The sequence below is a fragment of the Gossypium arboreum genome, chromosome 7 (assembly GCF_025698485.1).
Source record: "Gossypium arboreum isolate Shixiya-1 chromosome 7, ASM2569848v2, whole genome shotgun sequence".
Taxonomy (NCBI): domain Eukaryota; kingdom Viridiplantae; phylum Streptophyta; class Magnoliopsida; order Malvales; family Malvaceae; genus Gossypium; species Gossypium arboreum.
The window spans coordinates 73,883,581-73,907,982 of NC_069076.1; the positions used below are offsets into that span (position 1 = coordinate 73,883,581).

General features: G+C 34.1%; 1 protein-coding gene and 1 non-coding gene across 2 annotated transcripts; both read left to right on the forward strand.

Moving 5' to 3' along the window:
• The first annotated feature begins 510 nt into the window (after positions 1-510).
• LOC108459733 (putative anthocyanidin reductase) lies at positions 511-2,390 on the forward strand. The gene is made up of 5 exons (XM_017759137.2): positions 511-935; positions 1,009-1,175; positions 1,258-1,470; positions 1,558-1,940; positions 2,033-2,390. Exons 1-5 carry the CDS (start codon positions 791-793, stop codon positions 2,172-2,174), a joined length of 1,050 nt encoding a protein of 349 aa, XP_017614626.2. The 5' UTR covers positions 511-790; the 3' UTR covers positions 2,175-2,390.
• A 21,369-nt stretch (positions 2,391-23,759) lies between these two features.
• LOC128296058 (small nucleolar RNA R71) lies at positions 23,760-23,864 on the forward strand. Its single transcript, XR_008286606.1, has one exon. It is a non-coding gene; the product is annotated as a small nucleolar RNA R71 (small nucleolar RNA).
• Positions 23,865-24,402: the final 538 nt, after the last annotated feature.

Here is a 24,402-nt window from a genome sequence, read left to right on the forward strand (position 1 = left end):
TATTATATGACAATAATAAATATATATGTAATAATATATTTGTTGGATAAGATTTTAAAACTAGCATATTTTAATTCAATGAATGTAATATCTAAGTCAGGACTAAAATATAAAATTGAAAATGACAAAATCTAAACCTCTAAATTACGTATGAATTATACTAATAACAAAGTTTAAGGTATGAAGGAAAAATATTTGATTAATCCAGTTTACAGTGCCACATTCAACTTTTGAAATAATAATGCAAACATCCTGATTATATTAATGAAATAATCTACGGTAGAGATTTGTTTGATGGAAGGTTTAGGTTGAAACATATAGTGACATAATCGAGGCGATGCAAATATTGTGGAAGAAAACAAAAAGAGACAAGCTGCATGAAACAAAGCTTAGTGAAATAATTATTGACCTCCATAGGCTTGTTTTTCTCCTCGCAATGCCGTGTAAATCCCGTCTTTTGATTATATTCTCTATAAAATAGTTAAAAAGGAAGATACACATTTTATCCTAGCAGAAATGCCACTTTTATTTATTATTATATTGTTTTCATTTGGCAGGGAAGAAAGGGAAGGAGGGAGTTTATCAATTTTATATAACAAATATATTTTTTTATACTTTCATCTTTATTTATTTATATTTCAATAAGTTGATCCTCAATCTTGCATAAAATAACTAAAAGTATACTTTGACATAAATTTAATTTCCGTAATTAATAAATTATAATATTTGAGATTAAAATTAAATAAATAAGTATTTCTATGATTAATTCTATTTTACGCTCTATATATACATGGATCAGAGAGAGAATTTAGCAGCAATGGAGAAGGGTAAGTGCAGGGTATGCGTTACAGGAGCCGCTGGTTTCATTGCCTCTTCACTGGTCAAGAAGCTACTGGAGAAAGGATATACCGTCCACGCTACCCTCAGAAATTTGGGTACGCTTAGTATTTCTCTTCCATTTCTGTCATCGTGTTTGATTGTGTTTCTAATGCAATATTTTCATTACAGGCGATGCTTCAAAGGTTCAACTCCTTAAGAGCTTTCCTCATGCGGACACAGAATTAGTTTTGTTTGAAGCTGATATAAACAGGCCAAATGAGTTTGAGCAAGCTATTCATGGCTGTACGTTCGTTTTCCATGTTGCGACTCCCTTGCAACCCTCTGATGCTTCTCAGGTTTCTCTCTTGTGACATTACTTTTTCATCCTCTTTATAGTTTAAACTTTGAACCATGCCGGTTTTGACGATTTTTGAACAGTTTAAAAACACGAGTGAGGCTGCAGTTTCTGCAATAAAAAGTATTGCAGAGTGTTGTATAAAATCAGATAGTGTGAAACGATTAATCTACACAGCCTCTGTTTGTGCTGCATCGCCATTGAAAAACGATGGGAGTGGTTACAAGGACTCCATAGATGAAACCTGTTGGACGGCCCTTAATCTTTCACTTGCTTCCTCTAATGGCTTCTTTAAGGCAAGTTGTACATTTTATTACTTGAAAACAATATATCAGATCACGATAGCTAAGAATTCTGTATGTTTATTGTTGGGGGCCGGGTAGGATTACACAGTATCAAAGACATTGGCAGAGAAAGAAGTTTTGGGGTATGGGAGCAGTGAAAAAGATGGTGGAATGAAGGTGGTAACCCTAGCTTGTGGCATTGTTGGAGGAGATACTGTTTTATCTTATACACCTGGAAGTGTGGCTGCTTTCATTTCGCAAGTTACACATAACGCGCGTTCATACCAAAGTGTGAAATACGCGGAAGAACTGCTGGGGAAACTTCCGATTGTACACGTAAATGATGTTTGTGAAGCTCATATTTTCTGCATGGAGAAGCCTTCCATCAGCGGTAGATTTTTAATTGCCAGCGCTTTTGTTTCGGCAGCACAACTTGCTGGTTGCTATCAACTGCATTACCCAGAATTTAATGTTAAAGCAGAGTAAGTATCCCAAACCATTCATCTTGAGTGGTATCTAGTTTCTCCTGTATGCTATGATCTATATATATTTATTAATGGAAAATGGATTTCAGGAAATTGGATGAAGCAAAAGAAGATACCAAGTGGGGGTCTACCAAGCTAATTGAAAAGGGCTTTGAATATAAATGTGATTTGAAGATGATAATAGATGATTCCATCAGGTGTGCAAGGAGGACTGGTGATCTTCAGCAGTAATAATTGGTGTCGAGAGTGGTTGTCTGTTTTATGAAATTTAAGCTACACTTCATGAGCTTTAATTGGATTTGGACCTTTATTCCAAGCCCTCTCGATTGTACACTCTGTTTTTTTGGGCTTAAAATCCTTGCAGTTCAATTTGTGTTTCGGTTGGCCCAAATTAGCCTTATTTTGCTTGTTCTACTTCCACACATCCAAATCACAATCCTTAAACAACTAGCGTGACTTTAGTCCATAGCATGGATAAGCACACCTACGTCAAGCCCATTTTAAGAATCTTTTATATTTTATCACACCCATTTACCATGTATTTAGAAAATAGAAACGTGTTTGAAATTAATATACAATAAATAATATATGCAATTAATAGAGGTGGATGATAAAATTAAAATACATAAGAAAATTAAAATCAAAGACTTGATTGAGTGATAAATTTAAAGTTTTTCTAATTTAATTGACATTGGTACAAATCACACAATATGCATATTTTTATTTTCTTTTAAATTAAAATGACTAAAATATTTTGAATAATATAACTTATTTTAAATATAAAAATTATTTTTATAATTTTATAATCAAATTAATACACAATTTACCATGACATTAATTCAATCAAAATTTTATTAGTAATATTAGATATGTATATAAGTATATATTGAAGTAACCAACATTGGACTTCTATTCCGTGACAGGTGATGTTTACTTCTTTGGTTTTTTGAACTGGAACGTGGGGAGATGGGGAGGGAAAGAAGGAATAAAGGAAAATAGTAATAATATATTGAAAATCAACTGACTCTGTGCCATCGTTATTACATGTTTTGAGGGCGTAATATCTTTCAGGGAGTTAAAGTATTATTTAAATATATAAGTTAATTCATAAAATTATTGGGTTATTTGTTAGCTCTCATTTTATGTAATTTATCATTGATTATTCAAAGGTAATTTTAAATTTATTTACATAAATTATTTAAATAATAATTAATAATTCGTATTATAAATCTATTTTATTTACATTTAATTGTTAAATCCCGAGCGAAGCTAAGTACAAAAACCTAATTTATAACATACATTGGATAGCTTCATTGTATCTTATGTCCTGGCTTCCTCATGTATAAGAAAAAGCCTTACATTGAGAGGCCAGTAGATGTTTGGCCTTCAAACGATTGACTAACTATTTTTTCTTTTTTCTTTTTAATTAGAATTTGGCACGTTGATGATGGGAGGGAAGAAAGGAAAGCCGGAAATAGATTTCATCATGGACCGGATCATCCATTCAAGTTCGAAGGTTTGCTCAAAAAGTGGAAAGATTTTGGTAAAAATATAAGTCTGAAAAATAGGCTTGGACAGAAAATAAGGAAAACGGGCTAAGCCTCGGATAAGATTTTTTTATCTAGCCTGGCCTAAATTTGCCTAATTTTTTTCGCTACTATTTGCTGCTAGGTTGTTGTTGTTTGCTACCATTTTGTTATTGTTTGGATATTGTACAAGCGCTTATATTATTATTAATTTTGCTATTATTTTAGAGGTATTTGCTTGTTAAATTGTAACTATTTTAGTGTTATTTAAGTATAAATATTTTTTTAAATGTATTTTCAATTTATTGGGGAACACTTATTTTAATGTTTTTAGTGTATTTTATGTATTATATTTTGGGTAAACTACAAAAATAGTCATTTTTGTTTGCCTCAAGTTACATTTTAGTCACTTATGTTTGAAATGTCACGTTTTAGTCACTTACGTTATCATTTTGTTACGAAATAGTCATTCTACCGTTAAGATTTATTAGCTCCCAAACGACAGTCCGACATGGCAGTTAAAATGGGTTTTAATTGACAACATGGATGTCTAGTTGGGATGAGAAAAGTTAAATTTTTTTATGAAAATAAAAATACAATTTTTTCCCTAAAACCCAATTTTTTCGATTTAAAAAGAAGCAACAGTTGGGTTTTTTGTTACCATCAAAGAAGAGAAGAGAAGAGACGGGTAGAACGATAGAGAAGAAGAAGAAGAAGAAGAAGAAGAAGAAGAAGAAGAAATGGATGCACCAACCTACTCACCCTCCGTTTTTGTTTAATTGCATCTTTTAAAACATCTCTACTAGGGAAAAGCAAACCCTTTATCAATATAGGGTTCCTCATACGTAACTTGTGGGTAGTACAATGGCCAGTTCAGTTGAGAGAATTAGAAAATTTTAGGAAATAAACTTACCAGGAATATCAGTGTGATAGTGTAGTATATAGTTAGAGTCGATGAAAGATTGAAACTTATTTAAAATAGGAAAAAGTTATTTCATAGTATTGACTAAATTGTAGCAAAATGAAAAGTAGTGGGGAAATGTATGAAAATTAAAAGTTAAGTTAATAACATAGTATTTGGTGGAAAACAAGGAAGCACTAGGAATAAATTTTACCAAATAGAATGTGAATAATGCTTGGGATTTGTAATGATGTTAAATGCCAAAATGGTAATTAGTAAAACAAGATATTTATGGTTAATGATTAGGTCAAAATGTAAAGATGAGAGGATGAAGGACTAGGTAGCAATTTAGCCATTTTTAAGTAAAAATCATGAGATTTTTTTTATTAAGAGTGTAGAAGAAGGAACAAAGATGAAAATGCCTTCATCTTTCTTTTCCAAACCTACCATTACTTTCCTTTCTCCCAAAGCCAATCTTTTACTTTTATTCCATCTAAGTTCTTTTCATCATTTTTTAGTCCTTCAAGCTTGTTTTTTCAAGTTTCTTTCATGATTTCTCAACCAAATTAAGAGAAGATCAAGGTAGTTACATTAGTTCATGAAAAGAGATTGGATAGTTACTTAAAAGGAGAGACAAAGATAGGGTTAGTTTGTAGTAACAAGGGTTCCAGGTAAGAGATGAAAATTCTTCATGATGTTCATGTTATTTTCTATTATTTAAGCATGAATATGTTATGTAATTATGATTTTAATAAGAGGGTGTTACGTATTTGTTATGTTAATGAAGAGAAAGAGAAGAAAGAAGAGGACCAACTTGTAAACAAGGGGAAAAGTGTGGCCAAAGGGTGAAGGAAGAAGTAAACTCAATATTCAAGCTTGGGTTGTAAGTATTGCAAGTATTTAATTTTAATTATTTATATTTTTATAATAGGAATTGATAAATAGATGAATAATTTTTAAATTGAAGTGTAGGAGTAAAGTAAATGATTAAATTATAAAGATAGTAAATTATTGTATAAGAACATGAATGTGAATTAATTAGTAAAGTGAGTTATAAATATTAATATTTCTATATGTGTGTGTGTGTGAGAGAGAGAGAGAGAGAGAGAGAAAAAGATGTGAAGTTAAATGAAGTTATATGTGAAAATTTATGAGTCTATGGATTAACTAGTAAAAATTGGAAGTTCTATAATTGTCATTAAGCCCAAATAGAAGAATATGAACTATTAGGATATTAGTGACATGGCATTAAGGAATACCTTGTATGCTTATCATTTATCTGCTTCGGCAGTGTTCAGTTATCTGCTTTGACGACGATCAGTTATCCATTTCGGCGGTGTTCACTTTTATTCCGTATGTTCTAATTATTCTAGTAAGTTTACTTGGGCTTTGTATGTGAAATGCAGATCGGTAAGTGTATCTAGAGTAAGCATGATTATTTTTATGGTTATTATATATATTCATTATAATATGAAGATTTGTGATTAAATTCTTGTAATACTTACTAAGCTCTTTAGCTTAACGTGTTTTTCTTTAAAGCGTAGGTTGACATCGGAAGAGAAGATAGAAGTGGTTGGTGACCTGCTCATTCCATCACATCCCCAAGTTTGAAAGAGTATGATCTTATATTTTGAAAATAGAATGATATGTACATAAGGGTAAATGTAGGTTCAAAACTTGAAAGAACTAAATTGTTAATATGATGAACTTTTCTGAAGTCGAATTATGTGAAAATATATTATATTTAATATTAGTTTGCTTGAGTTTGGAGTTATAAAATGATTGTGATAAGAATTATGCTTATAAATAGGGTTATTTGAAGGATTTTGGATTGTATTAAAAATGTTTCAAAGTAGTCAAATTGTCTTAAAAGCTTTGCAAAGTTTTTTTTATAGCAAATTTCAAAGCATTTTTAACATTTTTGACTCAAGGTATCGATACCTTATCCTTTAGTATCGATACCTGGGCTTTGAAAATTAAAATTTTCAAAATAGAATACATTTTTTTATATCAGTATCATTTTTGGTATCGATTTTGAAGATAAGGTATCAGTACTTAGGCTTAAGGTATTAATACCTTCACAAAAAAATTGAAATTTTGGAGTTCCAGAGGCTGATATTGGTATCGATACTTGCTAGAGGCATAAATACCTTGTTGGAACGAAAAAAATATGCAAGTGAACACAGTCATGGAAAGTAATAAAGTGATATTATCGAATATCGTCTTTATAGGGACTCCCAAGCAATTCTTTGTGAAAAATTAGAACTTGAACAAATTGGTGATGGAAAAGTAATATGAGTTGAAAATGTGGTGTAAATAAATAAAAGTGAATTAACTAGCTAATTTAATGAAATAAAAATTATCTAAGTATGTTATTAAAAATAAACACAAAAAATGCAGTTTTAAAAGTTTATGACAATGGCATGCTTGTGTTAAAACAACCATCCTTCCTAGCTTAGAATTATTCACATTGTTAAAAGATATTACGGAGATTCTGTGGCTAAATTGACTATTTATTAACCATAATCAATTTGAGTAAAAATATTCAACTTATTTAATTTCTAAACATATCTCACATATTTCTATCTACGTTGACCATTTATTAACCCTAATCAAATTGAGTAAAAATATTTAACTTATTTAATTTCTAAACATATCTCACATATTTCTATGTTTAATAGACTTAAAATTTCATAAGCAAAACATATTACATGGATATGTAAGATAATAATAGTTTTTGTATTATTACAGATTTAATCCATACATGATAAAATATTACACCATACAAGTATTTTTTCAATTAATTAAAATATTTTTAGATTAATTAATTAATTTATACGTTTCTCCATATTAAACATGCATAAGAAACTTAATTGTGATTTTACTTAAATGAATAAATAGATTAAAAGCACAGAACACCTTTTAACATAATTGAATAAAGCAAACTATGGAAATCAGATCATTCTAACATCGAGTTTAAGCAATCATAATTATATTGAAAATCAAACACTTAGTTGAAATCATGTTTATGAATTGAACAAAAACAAAGATCAAAAGGGAAGAAGAAACTCTGGTCGATTCCGGAAGTTTCTGAGACATAAGCTGCTTGCTCATTTTTCTGTTCTTCTTTCTTGTCACCACAACTAAGTTAAGAAACTCTCAATATAGCTGAACAGGGTTGCTCTCAAGGTTCTGCAAGACTCTTTTTCAAGAGGGAAGAAATAAATAATGGAAAAGAAAGAAAAGAGAACATAAATGGAAAGGAAATGAAGAAAGAATAGATGAATGAATGCAATGCTTTTGAAAGGAAAATTAGGGTCCTATTTGTACTAGTATAGGACAACTAAAAATAGCATGGGAGAGCCTTGATTTTCTTCCTCTAGTGGTTGAACATGATTTGAGGAAAGAGGGGTTGAATGGTTTTGCTAAAGTTAGTCAGGTGCTTGAAAATGGAAGGCTTAGAAATTGGAGGGGTTGGAATGGCTTTGTTAAACAGTTTAGGGGTTGTTTAATAATTATTTTTAATTAGATTTGTTTGATGATTTGGGCAAGTGAATGGATGGTTTGGGCTACTCTGGGGCTTGTGCTTCTTTCCTTTTCAATTGGATACTTCGGGCCTCTTCTTTTGCATCAGGCTGTCCAATGTCATCAACACAATTTTTAATTGTATCAAATAATTTTTATAGTGAGTCCAAGAATGCTAATTTGGGGGCGTCCATGTCTATATAGTATTTAGCTATCCAATACTTTGAAAGATGCTTTAGTAACTTGCTTTTCCCAATGTGACTTTGCGGTTGATTTTTCTTCCGTTACATAAAATTGCTTGAAACTGACAAAATTTTGTAATTTTAGCATAAAAGTAGTTGAAAATAGAAATTTGTCTTTAAATTTTCCAATTTAGATATTTTATAATAAAATTACAAAAATATGATAAAAAGGATTCGAGATTTGCACGAATTGTGAATCAAAAAGTGCTGAAAAGTCTATATATTTTCTAGTTTCCACACCCCCAAACTTAATTCATTACTCATCCCGAGTAATGCTAACTTACAAAAGAATTTAATTTTTTAGAGATTCCCTTCAAAAAATCAATCTATCCCATAGTTATGCATTCAGTGAAACTATGCTAAAAAATAAATACTCTGCTACTATGGAACTTAAGTATATATATCATTCAATTATTAGCATGTTAACAATGAGATGAACTAAATGTCTTCTCCTAATTGAGGTGTATTTAGTTTTTTTCCAATCAATTTATTTCCCTTAATTAAGCTAAGTAGCAATTCTTAGGTCTAATTGATGCATTCATATGTCGAATTCAATAATTTCTCTCCACTAATGTAGCAAACATAACAGCTCAAATCAATAGGTCTTTTGTAAGGTTGTAATGGGGCTAGGTTCTAAGGTAGGAAAATGATATAGACATTTTGGGCTAAATACCTTTAAACTCAACTTACCTCAGGCCTTCGAAACTACACAATCATCCTTTTGACTACCCAATTCCGTATTTCTCAATTTTGGAACCATATGCCTATTTTGCCTCTTTACACAATAATTGAGATTCTTTCTTTTTTTTGGAACTTTTTCCAAGCATAAAATCACCCTTTACACTTTATGTTCCCAACACTATTTTCGAACTCCCCAAACTTAAAGACATAAAATATCCTAAAATAAGTTAAGTAGAAAGTTGGTGAGAAAAATCAAGATGAGTAATTTCTCAAATAAGGGACGGTTCGTTTTAACATAAAGACTTAAAAGAATAGGTCATTCAGTTCAAAAGTGGGGTTTTAAGGGATAAATTTTAATAAGGTAGGTTCAAACGGCTCAAACGATCCAAATAAAAATTTGCCTAAATCATTTTGAAACTGTTATGCCTTATAGGATTTTGCCTCAAGAAAGTTATTAGATCAATACGAAAGGCTTAAACCTCATGCATACCTAATTTTACTAAAGGAATAAAATTTCATGGTTTGATTTATACACATTTATTAATATAAGCATTTTGTCAAAATTAAGCTAACATAAAAGTAATTGAAATAATGAAATTTTGTATATACAAAAGCTAACATAATTAGACAAAAATTTAATTTTCGAGCAAAGTTTAATTAATCATAATTTGATGGGAAAAATTAATTTTCGTCAAAAATCTCAGAAAAAAATTACAATTTTAACGAACCCAGAAAAATAAAAAAATCCTAAAAAAATTAAAAAAAATTAATTTCTAGTGCCCTTACTTAGTAGAAACATGTCATCATTGTTTAAAATGAAAGATTGAAGGAACAAAAATAAAAAAGTGAATGGATACTGGACACCAGGTAGAATCCCAGGGAAGGGAGGTGAATCAAATTTGACTGCTTAAATACCAAGCCTTTCCTAGATAAATCCAATCCTTAACATGTACATATTTATTGCCACACTTCTTTGTTTTCAAGAATTTTAATAAATAAAGCACAGTTTGTTCAATTTTATTAATGATTCCAACTTAATGTTTATTATGCGAGAAATAAAAATTAAAAAGAAAACCTATAAAGAAATTACATCTTAAAATATCCTAAAAGAAAAGAAAAAGTAAAGACCCCCTTTTATTTATTTGCAGACCCCTCAATATCCGACCTAGCTTTTGCTTCATCATTTTTTTCTTGCTTGAGTCATCTTGTTCCTTCCTTGACTGTGGAGTCCACGACTCAAATATAAAGTCTGGAAATTTAGGCACAAAAACAAACAGGTTATGAAATATTTTCTTAAATGCCTCTTTGATCGAATCATCTCGTATTTTTGCATATCGCTAATAAGTTTGTTGTTGCCAATGCATGTGCTGCAGTATGTCCATTATAGTCAACTGTTCACTTCGTGGAATGGTGTTAGATGAACAGGCTCTAAGCATCTGAGCAAGCGGTGTAGAGTGATCAACAGTGGCTTGAGTGGTGGTTTTGAAAGGTGTGGCGCTGGCCTTAGATGATAGTTTAGGTGCGGTGGTCGGTGGTTGAGGAAAATAGAGGTTGTGGTTTTGAGCGATTTAAGGGTGGTGTGTGGTAGCTTTTGGGAGTTTAAGGGTGATGGTTGAAGGGTTAATGGAGGTGCGATGGTGGAGAGGGAAAATGTGGTAGGGTTTTGGGTTAATTAAGGTTTGCAAACTTAAGGGTTTAGATACAAAATTTAAAGCACTTAGAAAAAAAAAACAAATAATCTTAATCTTAGTCCTAAATAAGCTTTAATAAGAAATAATATATAAATACATATCATATATCTATATATATATATTGTTATTATTATTATTGGCTATTGAAAATATTTACAAGGAACACAACCTCTTATTTAGAAGTAATTAATAAAGTGGCTGTATAAGAAGAATGAAACATTAGCACTTGGATAAGAGTTGACCCTTTATTCAACAAATTATTATTTAGCTACTTAGAGAATATTTTTCAAAAAATTACATTAAGTTGAATTCTCAGGAAAGATAGGAGGGGTCACTGATGGTTCCACTTAAGTTCCAATGTCCTAGATAGAATTTTAATTAATGTAATGATCCAAAGAATATTTTATCTAAGTCTACCATTTTATTCAAATGAAAAAAAAATTGAAAATATAAAACAAAGATAAAGAAAGTAATGAGAACTCCCTCAATGTTATTAGGGATCACTGTTGACCAAGTTAGTGTCAAATGGTCATTTGTCGTACCAGTCATACCCATCTAGAAAGAAGGAATAATCTTGCCCAGCAATTCTGTTCAACATTTGATCAAGAAAAAGAAATAGGAGATGATATTTCCCGGTATCCTTATTTAGCTTATTGCTAATCACCCAACTTGTGTCTGTTCTTGTCAAAATCAACTCATTGTCGTCATTCATAATCGTAGTAATTTCTTCTTTTTCTAGTCTACACTCAATTGGGCTTACCCAAGGACTGTAAGAATTAGAATAAATGACTCTGGATTCTAACCACCGAGACTCGAGTTTTCCCGAGTCAAATACCCAAGATTTGGTTAATCTCTCCTATCCTTCATTAGATTTTTTAATTTTGATTCAGGTAGCTTTTCAATGGATGCTTTTTGTGCCTTGAATCCTTGTGATGACAACTCTAATAAATCAAACTGAGCTTTAAAAATGACTTCATTTGAATCCGCTTCTAACAAAACTAAACATTCATCGTCTTTCTTGTCATCTGTCGAATCACATAATAACATGCATTCCAACTCTAGGGAGACTAGTGATTCCATCTTGGAAATAATAAAACATTATTTAATCTCATAAGGGGATTTAATAGCACTAAAGATTTTAAAAGTTACTATGTCATTGTGAACCCTCATGCTAAGTTCACCCTCTTGCACATCGATCAGCATTCTATCGATTACCAAGAACGGTCTCCCTAGAATGATAGGAACTTCTTTATCTGCCTCAAAATCCAGTATGTTCTAGACTTTTCCTTCAGGAGGTGCCAATTGCCTATTTTCCAATTAGAGTGTGACTATCGCTGGTCAAACCTCATCAATCCTTAGGTGCCTAAACACAAACATTGGCATCAAGTTGATACTTGATCCCAAATCACATAAAGCCTTTTAGGTTCCATGGTATGATTACAAATCTCTTATGTTACATGGTATGGGAAAGGTCCCTAGATCCTTCATTTTGAGGGGTAGCTTGTCTTGCAGGAGTGCACTGCACTACTTTGTCTTAACTTGTGAAGTCTTTATTGAATTGGACTTCTTGCTTTTGCTTCTGAAGTCTTTGAGGGTTTGGTGGTGGAGGATTCTTAACTTGTGCTTGACAATTCTTTTGTGATATTTTTTCTTCATCTAACGTAGATGTTAGTTTATCAGAATTTACCAAGTTAGGGTTTACCTTGTCAGAGTTTTTAGATTTTGACTTTTATGGATCTGGAGTTTGTAACATCCCGAATTAGGGTCTAGTCAAAACAGTGGTTTCGAAACCGTATATCCGAAATAAAATTAATTATTTTATGATTATTTGATGGTCCATGATATGATTGCATGTTTGTGTGAAATTTTCATGAAGGAATTCTATGCCTAAAGTGTCCAATTTGAAGTTAGGGACTAAATTGAATAAGTTGCAAAATATGTATTCTAGAAGCTTCAAGCATGAAATTGCATTGGATTATAAATTAGGTCTTAAATAGCAATTTGACCAATTTCTATAATTTTGCACAAAAATGGGCATGAATAGGAAAATTTTGAAAGAAAGGCCTAAAAGGCATTTTTGTCATTTGGTTAATAAAAGAATAAAAAGGGAAAAATAAGTCAAAATTTTCTCATCTTCTCCAAGTGCTAGCCGAAATTTCCAATAGCCATAGCTAGGGTTTTGTTCAACTTTTCAAGCCTGATTGTAAGTGTTCCCAAGCCCCGTTTTTTATGTTCTTTTATATTTTTGAGATCCTTGAAGCATGATCTATCCATTTCTAGCCATATTTTGAAGTAGGGTTCATGTATGAAACTTGCACCATGTGTGAGATGTTTGTATTTTGATGTTTAATGGAAGGATATGAATGTTTGATGTGTGTTTAACATCTTTTACTAGGTGATTTTTGATAGAAATGCATGAAAAGGGCTTATTTGTAAAAGATGTAAAAATGAGTAGTAAAAATGTAAAATAAAGGAAAATGTGGGTTGATTTGAGCATGGTATAGGTTCAGCTAGGCTTAGGAAACCAAGAAAATACATGCATTTCATTTTACGAGCCTAGGGACTAAAGTGTAAATAAGTGAAAAGATAGGGGTGAAAAGATCAAGAAAAACGTGATTTGGGTCTTAGATCGAGGAAAAATAAATTTTACGAGAATTAGGCTCGTTTTTATCATTTTTTACCGAGGTAAGTTTATTTGCAAATTATGTAACATGTACCATACTTTAAATGTTTTAATATTGCATGTATGGTAAGTATATATATATATATATAATTAATGTGATGTGGTACCATGTGTTAATGCTTTAATTTTATTATGAATTATGCTTTGATTGTTCCATGAGTATGTGATTGGTGCTATGGATATTGAAATCGACATTACAAGCAAGTTTAACAAAAATGTGATATCGAAGAATCCCGTTTGAACTTTAGGAATAGTTTAGGATACAAGTAACTTGTTACTAGGAACTATGTGATCTAAGCTCATGAGGTGTGGTCTGAGTTCAAGATATATGTTACACATGTTTTGGCGTTCTAGGTACTGGTCTTGTATGTTATACCAGTGACTGGGTAGTCTGGCATGTATTGTGGATACCTGACAGCTTGTGTGAGCAGCCCATGTAGCTACATCTTGACCACCAACTTGTGAGAGCAGACCCGTGAATAGTTCAAAAGCGAGCAACATGTGATATGTGATATAAGGTAGCATTGGCTACATGTGGGGCACTTAGGTGGGAGATTTCGATGTATCCGATAGTATTTCAAGTGTTCAACGTATAGTTCAAAGAGAAGTTCCATGGGTAATTTTAGTGAACACGTCAAAGATGAGAAAGTAAGTATTATGTGCAAGTTGGTACAGGTATGTATATAAACTCAAGATTAAAGATCTCGGTTTCCTATGAACATGTGGTAAAAATGCATATGAGGAAGTTATGCTTATGATACTTGATGACATTTATGAAACTTTACCTTATGTTAATTGCATGATTTATGTTGCTCATTATTTGCAGGTGAACTTACTAAGCTTTAAAGCTTACCCCTTTCTTTCCTTTCCTTTTATTATAGTGTCGCGAAGCTAGCTCGGGGATCGGAGAACGTCTGAGTTTTCCATCACACTTTCAATTGGAAAGCTTGGTATAGTTAGGTTCAACATTTTCAATATGGCATGTATAGGGACTTGGTCTTTTTGTTATCTGTCATATTGATTAGCCAAATGTGTTGGCTTATGATGGTATGGTAATTCATTTTGTACATGGCCATGAGAGGTGGCTCATATCGATTATTTGGGTTGTAACACTAATGAATTGTGCATGAATACAAATGTGTTATGCTTGATATGGTTGCTTGTGGTTGATTATGTTAATGAGTGTGATGGATGGCATATATATTTAATGTACAAAATTAGTGAGTATGATAATAAATGTGGTATAATGATGAATAGATATGAAATTGGTGTGGAATACCATATGAAAGCCTAATAGTTTAAGTATGTGATACGTTGACACTACCAAGTTATAAATTAACCATATATGTGAATGCTTGAGTAACTAAAGGTGCCATGTTGTATGACATTAAGATAGTGTAGGTAAGTGAGTGTTCAAGGGTGGCAAATAGCGTGGAAAATAGCCTAGAAATTGTCCATACGGTTGGACACATGGGCATGTGTCTAGCCCGTGTATGGCACACGGTCTGCCCTATGGGCATATGGTCTGGTCGTGTGTCTCTTGTATCCTAATTAATGTAAAACAGAATGCCTAATAGTAAACACATGGGCAGAGACACGGCCTTATGTCTCAGACGTGTGGAGGACACGCCTTATGGCATAGACGTGTACCCATACCATGTGAAGTCTGCACTTAAATTCGAGAATCTAATTCGCCACACGGCCTAAGCACACAGGAATGTGCTGTGGCCGTGTGACCTCATCTTGCTGATGACGTCATAGTCAGAGAGTTACACAGGCTGAGGACATGGGCGTTTCCCAAGCCACACGGTCGTGTGTGACCACACGGCCTACACATACGAGTGTGTGACCACACGGCCTACGCATACGGGCGTGTGACTCTTAAAAACAATAAAATTTTCTAAGTGTCAAAGAAGGTTCCGAAAGTTCTCGGTTTAGTCCCAAAACGCTCGCGGTGTATGTTTTGGACCTTGTAGGACCTAAAGGACAATTTACATGTGATTGAAAAGTTTTAAATTTAGATGAAATTTTATGGCTCCATTTTGAATGTTTATTTATGTTTAAGTCCGGTAATGCCTTGAACCCTATCCCAGTGTCAGATACAGGTAAGGGGTGTTACATTTAGTGGTATAAGAGCTATGGTTTAGTCGATTCTCGGACTAACGTAGCATATGTACGAGTCTAGCTATACATGCTATACATATATTATGATAGTGTGACGACTCCTGACGAGTTAAAAATGTGTTTTCATATAGTAAATGAATCCTGAGAGAGCAATGGCAAATGATGTTGAAAGTAACGCGTCTGCTCCCACTAAAGGAGTAGTGTCGTCTGATAGTAGACCCACAACTATTAGTAGGGGAAAAAGAAGGTAGAGAAGCCTTTCTCTATATGATGGATGCCTAGTACACGGAGTTCGTTCGAGCAAACCCGAACTCTCAACCTTCTCCACCCCCTCTAAATCCCCAACCGGTACCCAAGGTGCCTCAAGATATGGATTTTATAAGGTTCCATAGAACCCAGGTTGACAAAATTCGAAAGCAAGGAGCTGAGAAATTTAGGGCCAATGATAATGATGACCCCGAGAAAGCAGAATTTTGGCTTGAGAATTATATTCAGTTATTCAATGAGCTATCATGCACATCCGCAGAGTGTTTGAAGTGTGCTATTTCCTTGTAGAGAGACGCGACATATCATTAGTGGAAGACACTAGTTTCGGTGGTTCCGAAAGAAAGGGTCACATGGGAATTCTTTCAAGAGGAATCCCAAAAAAATACATCAGTGAACGATTCATTGATCAAAAGTGTAAAGAATTTTTTGACTTGAAACAAGGCCACATGTCAGTTACTGAGTACAAAAGAGAGTTTTTTTGGTTCAGTAAATATGCTCGAGAGTGTGTATCCTCCGAAGCTAAAATATGTAGAACGTTTGAAGACGGACTTAATGAGGATATTAGAGTGTTAGTGGGTATTCTTGAGCTGAAGGAGTTTGTTGTGCTCGTGGATTGGGCTTGTAAATTCGAGGAACTAACCAAAGAAAAGAGAAAAGCAGACGCTGAGGCTGAGGCTAGAGATATAAGGAAGAGGCCGATGAGCAAGTCACTTCCATCTCAGTCTTAGAAATCCAGAGATATGTATTCCCGTTCTCATGTTTCGGCTAGGAATTTGTATAGAAATCATAACAAGTAAAATTTAGGTTTTAAATCTTAGGCTATCTCTGTGGCTAGTTGGGGAAATGCCAGACCTTCTAGACCCGAGTGCCACAATGTGGTAGAAGTCATTTTGGTAAGTGTAGGATAAATGATGGATCTTGTTTTCGATGTGGTTCTCAAGACCACTATATCAAAGACTGTCATGAGATAATCGAGAAAGAAAAATTTCAGAGTGCAAGACCGAGTAGTACGGTTACAAAAGGGATACCCCTGAAAATTGCTGGTAATGGGGCTAGTAGCAAAAATGTAACGAGGGATACAACTGTGAGATCTGAAGTTAGGGCCCCGGCTAGAGCCTATACCATACGTGCGCGTGAAAACGCATCTTCTACCGATGTGATCATTGGTACTTTTTCTCTTTATGATGCTACTGTTATTGCTTTGATTGACCTTGGTTTTATTCAGTCATAATTGGTATCTAGCATGAATATACCTATTGAGTCTACGAAATTTATGATTAAGGTGTTAAACCTGTTATGCAAGCATGTTTTAGTTGATAAAGTATGTAAGAAATTTCTCTTGATGATTAAAAGTTATTATTTTCCAGCCGATCTGATGTTGTTGCCGTTTGATGAATTTGATGTTATATTGGGTATGGTTTGGTTGACATTTCATGATGCTGTAGTAAATTGTAGATAAAGAGTTATTGAATTGAAATGTGAAAATGGTGAAATTCTCCTGGTTGAATCAGATGAGTCGGATAAGTTACAAATCGTTATTTCTTCGGTGTCTGCTCAGAAATGTATGAGAAAAGGATGTGAAGCTTATTTGGCTTATGTGTTGAATGCAAAAGAGTCTGAATTAAAGATTGAATCAGTGCCTGTTGTATGTGAGTATTTGGATGTATTCCCAGAAAATTTGTCAGGCTTACCTCCAATTAGAGAAGTGGAGTTTGGTATTGAAGTGATGCCAGGGGCAGCACCTATCTTGATTGCTCCATATAGGATGGCCCCGACTTAGTTGAAGGAACTGAAGTTATAGTTGCAAGAATTGACCGACAAGGGTTTTGTGAGACCGAGGTTTTCACCATGAGGTGCTCCAGTATTATTCGTGAAAAAGAAAGACAGATCTGTATGGTTTTGTATAGGCTACCGATAGCTCAATAAGGTAACAATCAAGAACAAGTATCCTTTACCAAGGATTGATGACTTATTTGACCAGTTGAAAGGAGCGACGAGGTTTTCTAAGATAGACTTGAGGTTCGGTTACTATCAGTTGTGAGTTAAAGAGTCGAATGTACCTAAAACTGCTTTCAGAACGAGGTATGACCACTATGAATTTCTTGTTATACCATTTGGGTTAATGAATGCTCCTGCTGTGTTTATAAACTTAATGAATTGAATATTTCGGCCATATTTGGACAAGTTTGTTGTTGTGTTTATTGATGATATTTTGATATATTCGAGAGATGAAACAGAACATATCGAGCACTTGAGAACTGTTTTGCAAACTTTAAGAGACAAACATTGTATGCTAAGTTCAGTAAAAGCAAGTTTTGGCTTCGAGAAGTTGGATTCTTGGGCCATATTGTTTCAAGTGATGGTATCTGGGTTGGCCCTAGTAAGATTTCTACTATCATCGATTGGAAACCGCCAAGGAATGTAGCTGAGGTTAAAAGCTTTTTGGGCTTATTCGATTACTACTGACGGTTTGTGAAGGGATTTTCTATGATGGCTACTCCCATGAAAAGATTTCCTCAAAAGGATGTTAAGTTTGAATGGTCAAAAAAGTGTCAGCAAAGCTTCGAGAAATTGAAAATGTTATTGACTGAAGCACCAGTTTTGGTACAACCCAAGTCAGGTAAAGAATTTGTGATTTATAGTGATTCTTCCTTAAATGGCTTGGGATGTGTACCTATGCAAGAGGGTAAAGTCGTAGGTTACGCTTCGAGATAGTTGAAGCCTCACGAGAAGAACTACCCAACATATGACTTAGAGTTGGTCGCCATAGTGTCAACTTAGAGTTGGCCGCCATAGTGTATGCTTTGAAGATTTAGCTATATTATTTATTTGGTAAGAAATGTCATGTCTACAAAAGTCTTAAGAACTTGATGACTCAAAAGGACTTAAACTTGCGGCAACGAAGATGGTTAGAACTATTAAAAGATTATGAGCTGGTAATTGATTACCATCCGGATAAGGCAAATGTGGTCGCCGATGCTTTGAGTAGGAAGTTGTTGTTCGCCTTGAGGGCTATAAATACACGTCTGACTTTGTCAGATGATAGTTTGATTCTAGCCGAGTTGGGAGCTAGACTGACTTTTCTTCAATAGATTTGTGATGCTCAGAAAGTTGATAAAGAGTTGCAAGCTAAGAGAATTTAGTGTGAGTCCAGTAGTATTTTTTGAGTGACTCCAATGGTTGTTTGAGATTCCGGGTAAAATTTGTGTTCCGAAGGACGCTGAGTTGATTCAGAATATTTTACATGAGGCACATAACGGTTGTTTGTCAATTTACCCTGGCAGTACAAAGATGTATAATGACTTGAAGAAAATGTATTGGTGGACTGGTATGAAAAAAGATATCTCAGAGTTTGTATTGAAATGCTTAGTTTATCAGCAAGTAAAGACTAAACACCAAGTACCATCAGGTTTACTTCAAATCATCATGGTTCCCGATTGGAAATGGGACCGAATTACTATGGATTTTGTGACAGGTTTGCCTTTAACTCTGAGGAAGAAAGATGTCATATGGGTTATTGTTGATAGACTGACTAAATCGCCTAACTTTATCCCAGTACGTACCAATTACTCACTTGATAAGTTAGCTGAATTGTACATTGGTGAAATTTTAAGACTTTATGGAGTACTTATATCGATTGTATCATATAGAAATCTGAGGTTCACATCACGATTTTGGAAAAAGTTACGAGAAGCTTTGGGTATGAAGCTAAATTTTAGCACTGCTTTCCATCCGCAGACTGATGGTCAGTTTAAGCGAGTAATTCAGATCTTGGAAGACATGCTTCGATGTTGTGTATTGGAATTCCTAGGTAATTGGGAGAAGTGCTTACCGTTAGTGGAGTTTGCCTACAACAACAATTATCAATCAAGTTTGAAAATGGCGCCTTATGAGGCATTGTCTGGGCGTAAGTGTCGAACACCTTTGTATAGGACCAAACTCAGAGAAAATCAGATTCATGAGGTTGATTTGGTTAAGAAAGCCGAAGAAAAGGTAAAAGTGATTCGAGATTGTTTGAAAGCTGCTTTGGATAGACAAAAATCCTACGCAGATTTGAAAAAAAAAAGAAATTGAGTATCAAGTCGGTGATAAGGTATTTTTGAAAGTATCTCCATCGAAAAAGGTTTTAAGATTTGACAAGAAGGGCAAGTTGAGTCCTCATTTTATAGGGCCGTATAAGATCACCGAGAGAATAGAGCCTGTTGCCTATTGGTTGGCTTTACCATTATGGTTGGAAAAGATTCACAATGTGTTCCATGTGTCTATGTTGCGCTGTTATCGATCTGATCCTTCACATGTGATTTCATCGACAGAGGTTGAGATTCGACCAGATATGACTTCTAGTGAGGAATCGGTTAAAATTTTGGCTCAAGAAGTCAAACAATTTAGAAAGTCCTTGTGAAGGTTTTATGGCAGATACATGGGGTTGAAGAGGCTACATGGGAGCCCGAAGAGGCCATGAGAAAACAATACCCAAACCTTTTTACCAGTAAGATTTTCGGGGACAAAAATCCTTAAAAGGGGGAGAGTTGTAACATCTCGAATTAGGGTCTAGTCAGAACAAAAGTTTCAAGACCACAATTTCAAAATAGAAATAATTATTTTATGATTATTTGATGGTCCATGGTATGATTGCATGTTTGTGCGAAATTTTCATGAAAAAATCTATACTTAAAGTGTCCAATTTGAAGTTAGAGACTAAATTGAATAAGTTGCAAAATATGTATTCTAGAAGCTTCAAGCATGAAATTGCATTGGATTATAAATTAGAAGGTCTTAAATAGCAATTTGACCAATTTTTATAATTTTGGATAAAAATGGGCATGAATAGGAAAATTTTGAAAGAAATGCCTAAAGGGCATTTTTTTCATTTGGCTAATAAAAGAATAAAAAGGGAAAAATAAGTCAAAATTTGCTTATCTTCTCCAAGTGCTAGCCGAAATTTCCAAGGGCCATAGCTAGGGTTTTGTTCAACTTTTCAAGCTTAATTGTAAGTGCTCTCAAGCCCCGTTTTTTATGTTCTTTACATTTTTGTGATCCTTGAAGCATGATCTACCCATTTCTAGCCATATTTTGAAGTAGGGTTCATGTATGAAACTTGAATCATGTGTTACATGTTTGTATTTTGATGTTTAATGGAAGAATATGAATGTTTGATGTGTGTTTAACATCTTTTACTAGGTGATTTTTGATAGAAATGCATGAAAAGGGCTTATTTGTAAAAAGATAAAAAAATGAGTAGTAAAAATGTGAAATAAAGGAAAACGTGGGCTAATATGAGAATGGTATGGGTTCGGCTAGGCTTGGGTAACCAAGAAAATGCATGCACTTCATTTTAAGAGCCTGGGGACTAAAGTGTAAATAAGTGAAAAATTAGGGGTAAAAAGATCAAGAAAAACGTGATTCGAGTCTTGATCGGGGGAAAACAAAGTTTATGAGGATTAGGCTCATTTCTATCATTTTGTACCGAGGTAAGTTTATTTACAAATTATGCAACATGTACCATACTTTAAATGCTTTAATATTGCATGTATGGTAAGTATATATATAATTAATGTGATGTGGTACCATGTGTTAATGCTTTAATTTTATTATGAATTATGCTTTGATTGTCCCATGAGTATGTGATTGGTGCTATGGATATTAAAATCGACATTACGAGCATGTTCAATAGAAATATGATATCGAAGAATCCCATTTGAACCTTAGGAATAATTTAGGATACAAATGACATGTCACTAGGAACTATGTGATTTGAGCTCATGAGTTCTGGTCTGAGTTCATGATATATTTTACACATGTTTTGGCGTTCCGAGTACTGGTCTTGTATGTTTTACCGGTGGCTAGGTAGTCTGGCATGTGTTGCGGATACCTGACAGCTTGTGTAAGCAGCCCGTGTAGCTACATCCTGACTGCCAGCTTGTGTGAGCAGACCTGTGAGTAACTCGAAAGCGAGCAACAAGTGATATGTGATATATGAGGAAATTATGCTTATGATACTTGATGACATTTATGAAACTTTTCCTTATGTTAATTGCATGATTTATGTTGCTCATTATTTGCATGTGAACTTACTATGCTTTAAAGCTTACCCCTTTCTTTCTTTTCTTTTCCTTATGGTGTTGCCAAGTTAGCTCGGGGATCGGAGAACGCCAGAGTTTTCAATCACACTATCAATTGGAAAACTTGGTATAATTAGATTCAACATTTTCAATATGGCATGTATAGGGACTTGGTCTTTTTATTATGTGTCATATTGATTAGCCAAATGTGTTGGCTCATGATGGTATGGTAATTTATTTTGTATATGGCCATGAAAGGTGGCTCATATTGATTATTTAGGTTGTAACCCTAATGAATTGTACAGGTATACAAATGTTTTATGCTTGATGTGGTTGCTTATGGTTGATTATGTTAATGAGTGTGATGGATGGCATGTATATTTAATGTATGAAATATGATTAGTGAGTATGTTATTAAATGTGGTATAATGATGAATAGATATGAAATTGGTGTGGAATGCCATATGAAAGCCTAATGGTTTAAGTATGTGATATGTTGACACTACCAAGTTATAAATTAACCATGTATGTGAATGCTTGTGTAACTAAAGGTGCCATGTTGCATGACATGAAGATAGTGTAGGTAGGTGAGTGTTCAAGGGTGACAAATGGCTTGGAAAATAGCCTAGAAATTGTCCACACGGTTGGACTCACGAGTATGTGTCTAGGCCATGTGTGGTACATGGTCTGCCCCATGGGCATATGATCTGGTCGTGTGTCTCCTGTATCCTAATTAATGTAAAACAGAATGCCTAGTAGTAAACATACGGGCACAGACACGGCCATGTGTCTCAGACGTTTAAAGGACACGGCCTTAGGGCATGGGCGTGTACCCAGGCCGTGTGAAGTCTGTACTTACATTTGAGAATTTAATTCGCCATACGGCCTAAGCACATGGGCGTATGCTGTGGCCGTGTGACCTCATTTTGCTGATGACATCATATTTAAAGAGTTACACGGGCTGAGGGCACAGGCGTGTCCCAAGCCACGCGGGCGTGTGTGACCACATGGCCTACCCACACGGGTATGTGACTCTCCAAAACAAGAAAATTTTTTAAGTGTCAAAGAAGGTTCCGAAAGTTCTTAGTTTAGTCCCAAACTGCTCCCGATTTATGTTTTGGGCCTCGTAGGCCCTTTTAAGAGACAATTTACATGTGATTGAAAAGTTTTAAATTTAGATGAAATTTTATGGCTCAGTTTTGTATGTTTGTTTATGTTTAAGTACGGTAATGCCTCGAACCCTATCCCTGTGTCGGGTACGGGTAAGAGATGTTAAAGAGTTTCAACAATTAGTTGAACCTGTTCTGTTCTTGAGCATTAGTGGGCTCATCTTCAACCTTGATAGCATTGGGCTCTAATGTTCTTCACTTTGTAGAGTGACCGCTTTACATTGTTACTTGCACGGCTTTCTTAGGTTCTTCGTGTCACTAGGCAAAACACTTTGTAGTCTATTTCATAATTCATTGGATACCTAAACTATTTTATTCTTCGTTATATACATTTTCAATAAGTTCTCCAAGCTATTGGAAGATTTAGCTTGGGATAGTTTTTGAACTTGTTGATTAAATCCTGTCGACTAACTTGGCCTCGATTGCATGTAAGTGTTGTTAGGACCTACTCTTTGGTGACTCCATGAGAAATTCAGATGATTTCTCTATGAAAGGTTTTAAAAATTTGACTACGGTCTTGGCCTACTTCGATTCTGATTTGAATTTCCCACATAATAGATGGACTCTGGATTTGATACGCAATTTTCAAACATGTGTCCATTTCCATAGAAAACACAAGAGATGTTTTCAAATTGGTTAGGCTGTTGTCTTATCATATTATTATTGAAACTGTTAGTAGTAAAATTGTTAAGCATTGAGAACATAGAAGATACTTGAGCTGCAAAGGATATGAGCGCATCAACTTCATGTACTCTTGTAACACTACATCATGTGGCGGCTCAGTTGGTTGGCCATTGGTAATTATTACTAGTTATCCGTTCAATAATTTCATAAACCTCATTATAAAACTTAGAGAGAAGTGATCCATTCGTATAAGCACCTACTACCATTTTTGTGTGTACATTGAGACCATTATAGAATGTCTCCAATTGAATGTAATGCAGAATTCCATGATGGGGGATTTTTGGTAATAATTCTTGAATCTCTCCTATGCCTCATATAAAGATTCATCATCCATTTGTTGGAAAGTAATGGTCTTGTTTCGCAACTTAACATTCTTACTAGATGGGAAGTACTTCATTAGGAAACGTTATACCAATTGTTGCCATGTAGAAATCGAATCAGGTGGCAATGAATTTAGCAAAGCTTTTGCTCTTTCCCTCAGTGAGTATGGGAACAGTTTCAACTTTAATGCATCTTCAGTAACTCCGGCCAACTTGAAAGAATCATTCACCTTAATAAACAATTGAAGGTGAAGATAGGGATTTACATTAGACATCCCAATGAATTGCCCTACTGTCTGAAGCATTTGGAATATAATAGGCTTCAACTCGAACTGTGGTGCCCCAATCTTGGGTCTAACAAGGCTTAGTCCCTGTCATCAGCAAAAAGAATCAGATTTTGAGCATTTGTAACTCCACTTCCATGATCTTAATTATGATATTCAAGATTCATTTCTTCAGTCAGTCTTTGAGTTGCCTGTCTTCTCCTTGGTCCAAATGTTCTTTTGATTTTAGGATCTACGGGGAATAAGTCAATGATACGGTTAATACTCATAGACACCTGAAATAAACAAAAAAAAAACTAA

Bases quoted from the DNA above. Each gene is read 5' to 3' on its own strand.
- LOC108459733 (XM_017759137.2), top strand. From the start codon at position 791: ATGGATCAGAGAGAGAATTTAGCAGCAATGGAGAAGGGTAAGTGCAGG. The intron at 936-1,008 runs GTACGCTTAGTA...TTTTCATTACAG, and splicing joins CGCTACCCTCAGAAATTTGG to GCGATGCTTCAAAGGTTCAA. The intron at 1,941-2,032 runs GTAAGTATCCCA...AATGGATTTCAG, and splicing joins GAATTTAATGTTAAAGCAGA to GAAATTGGATGAAGCAAAAG.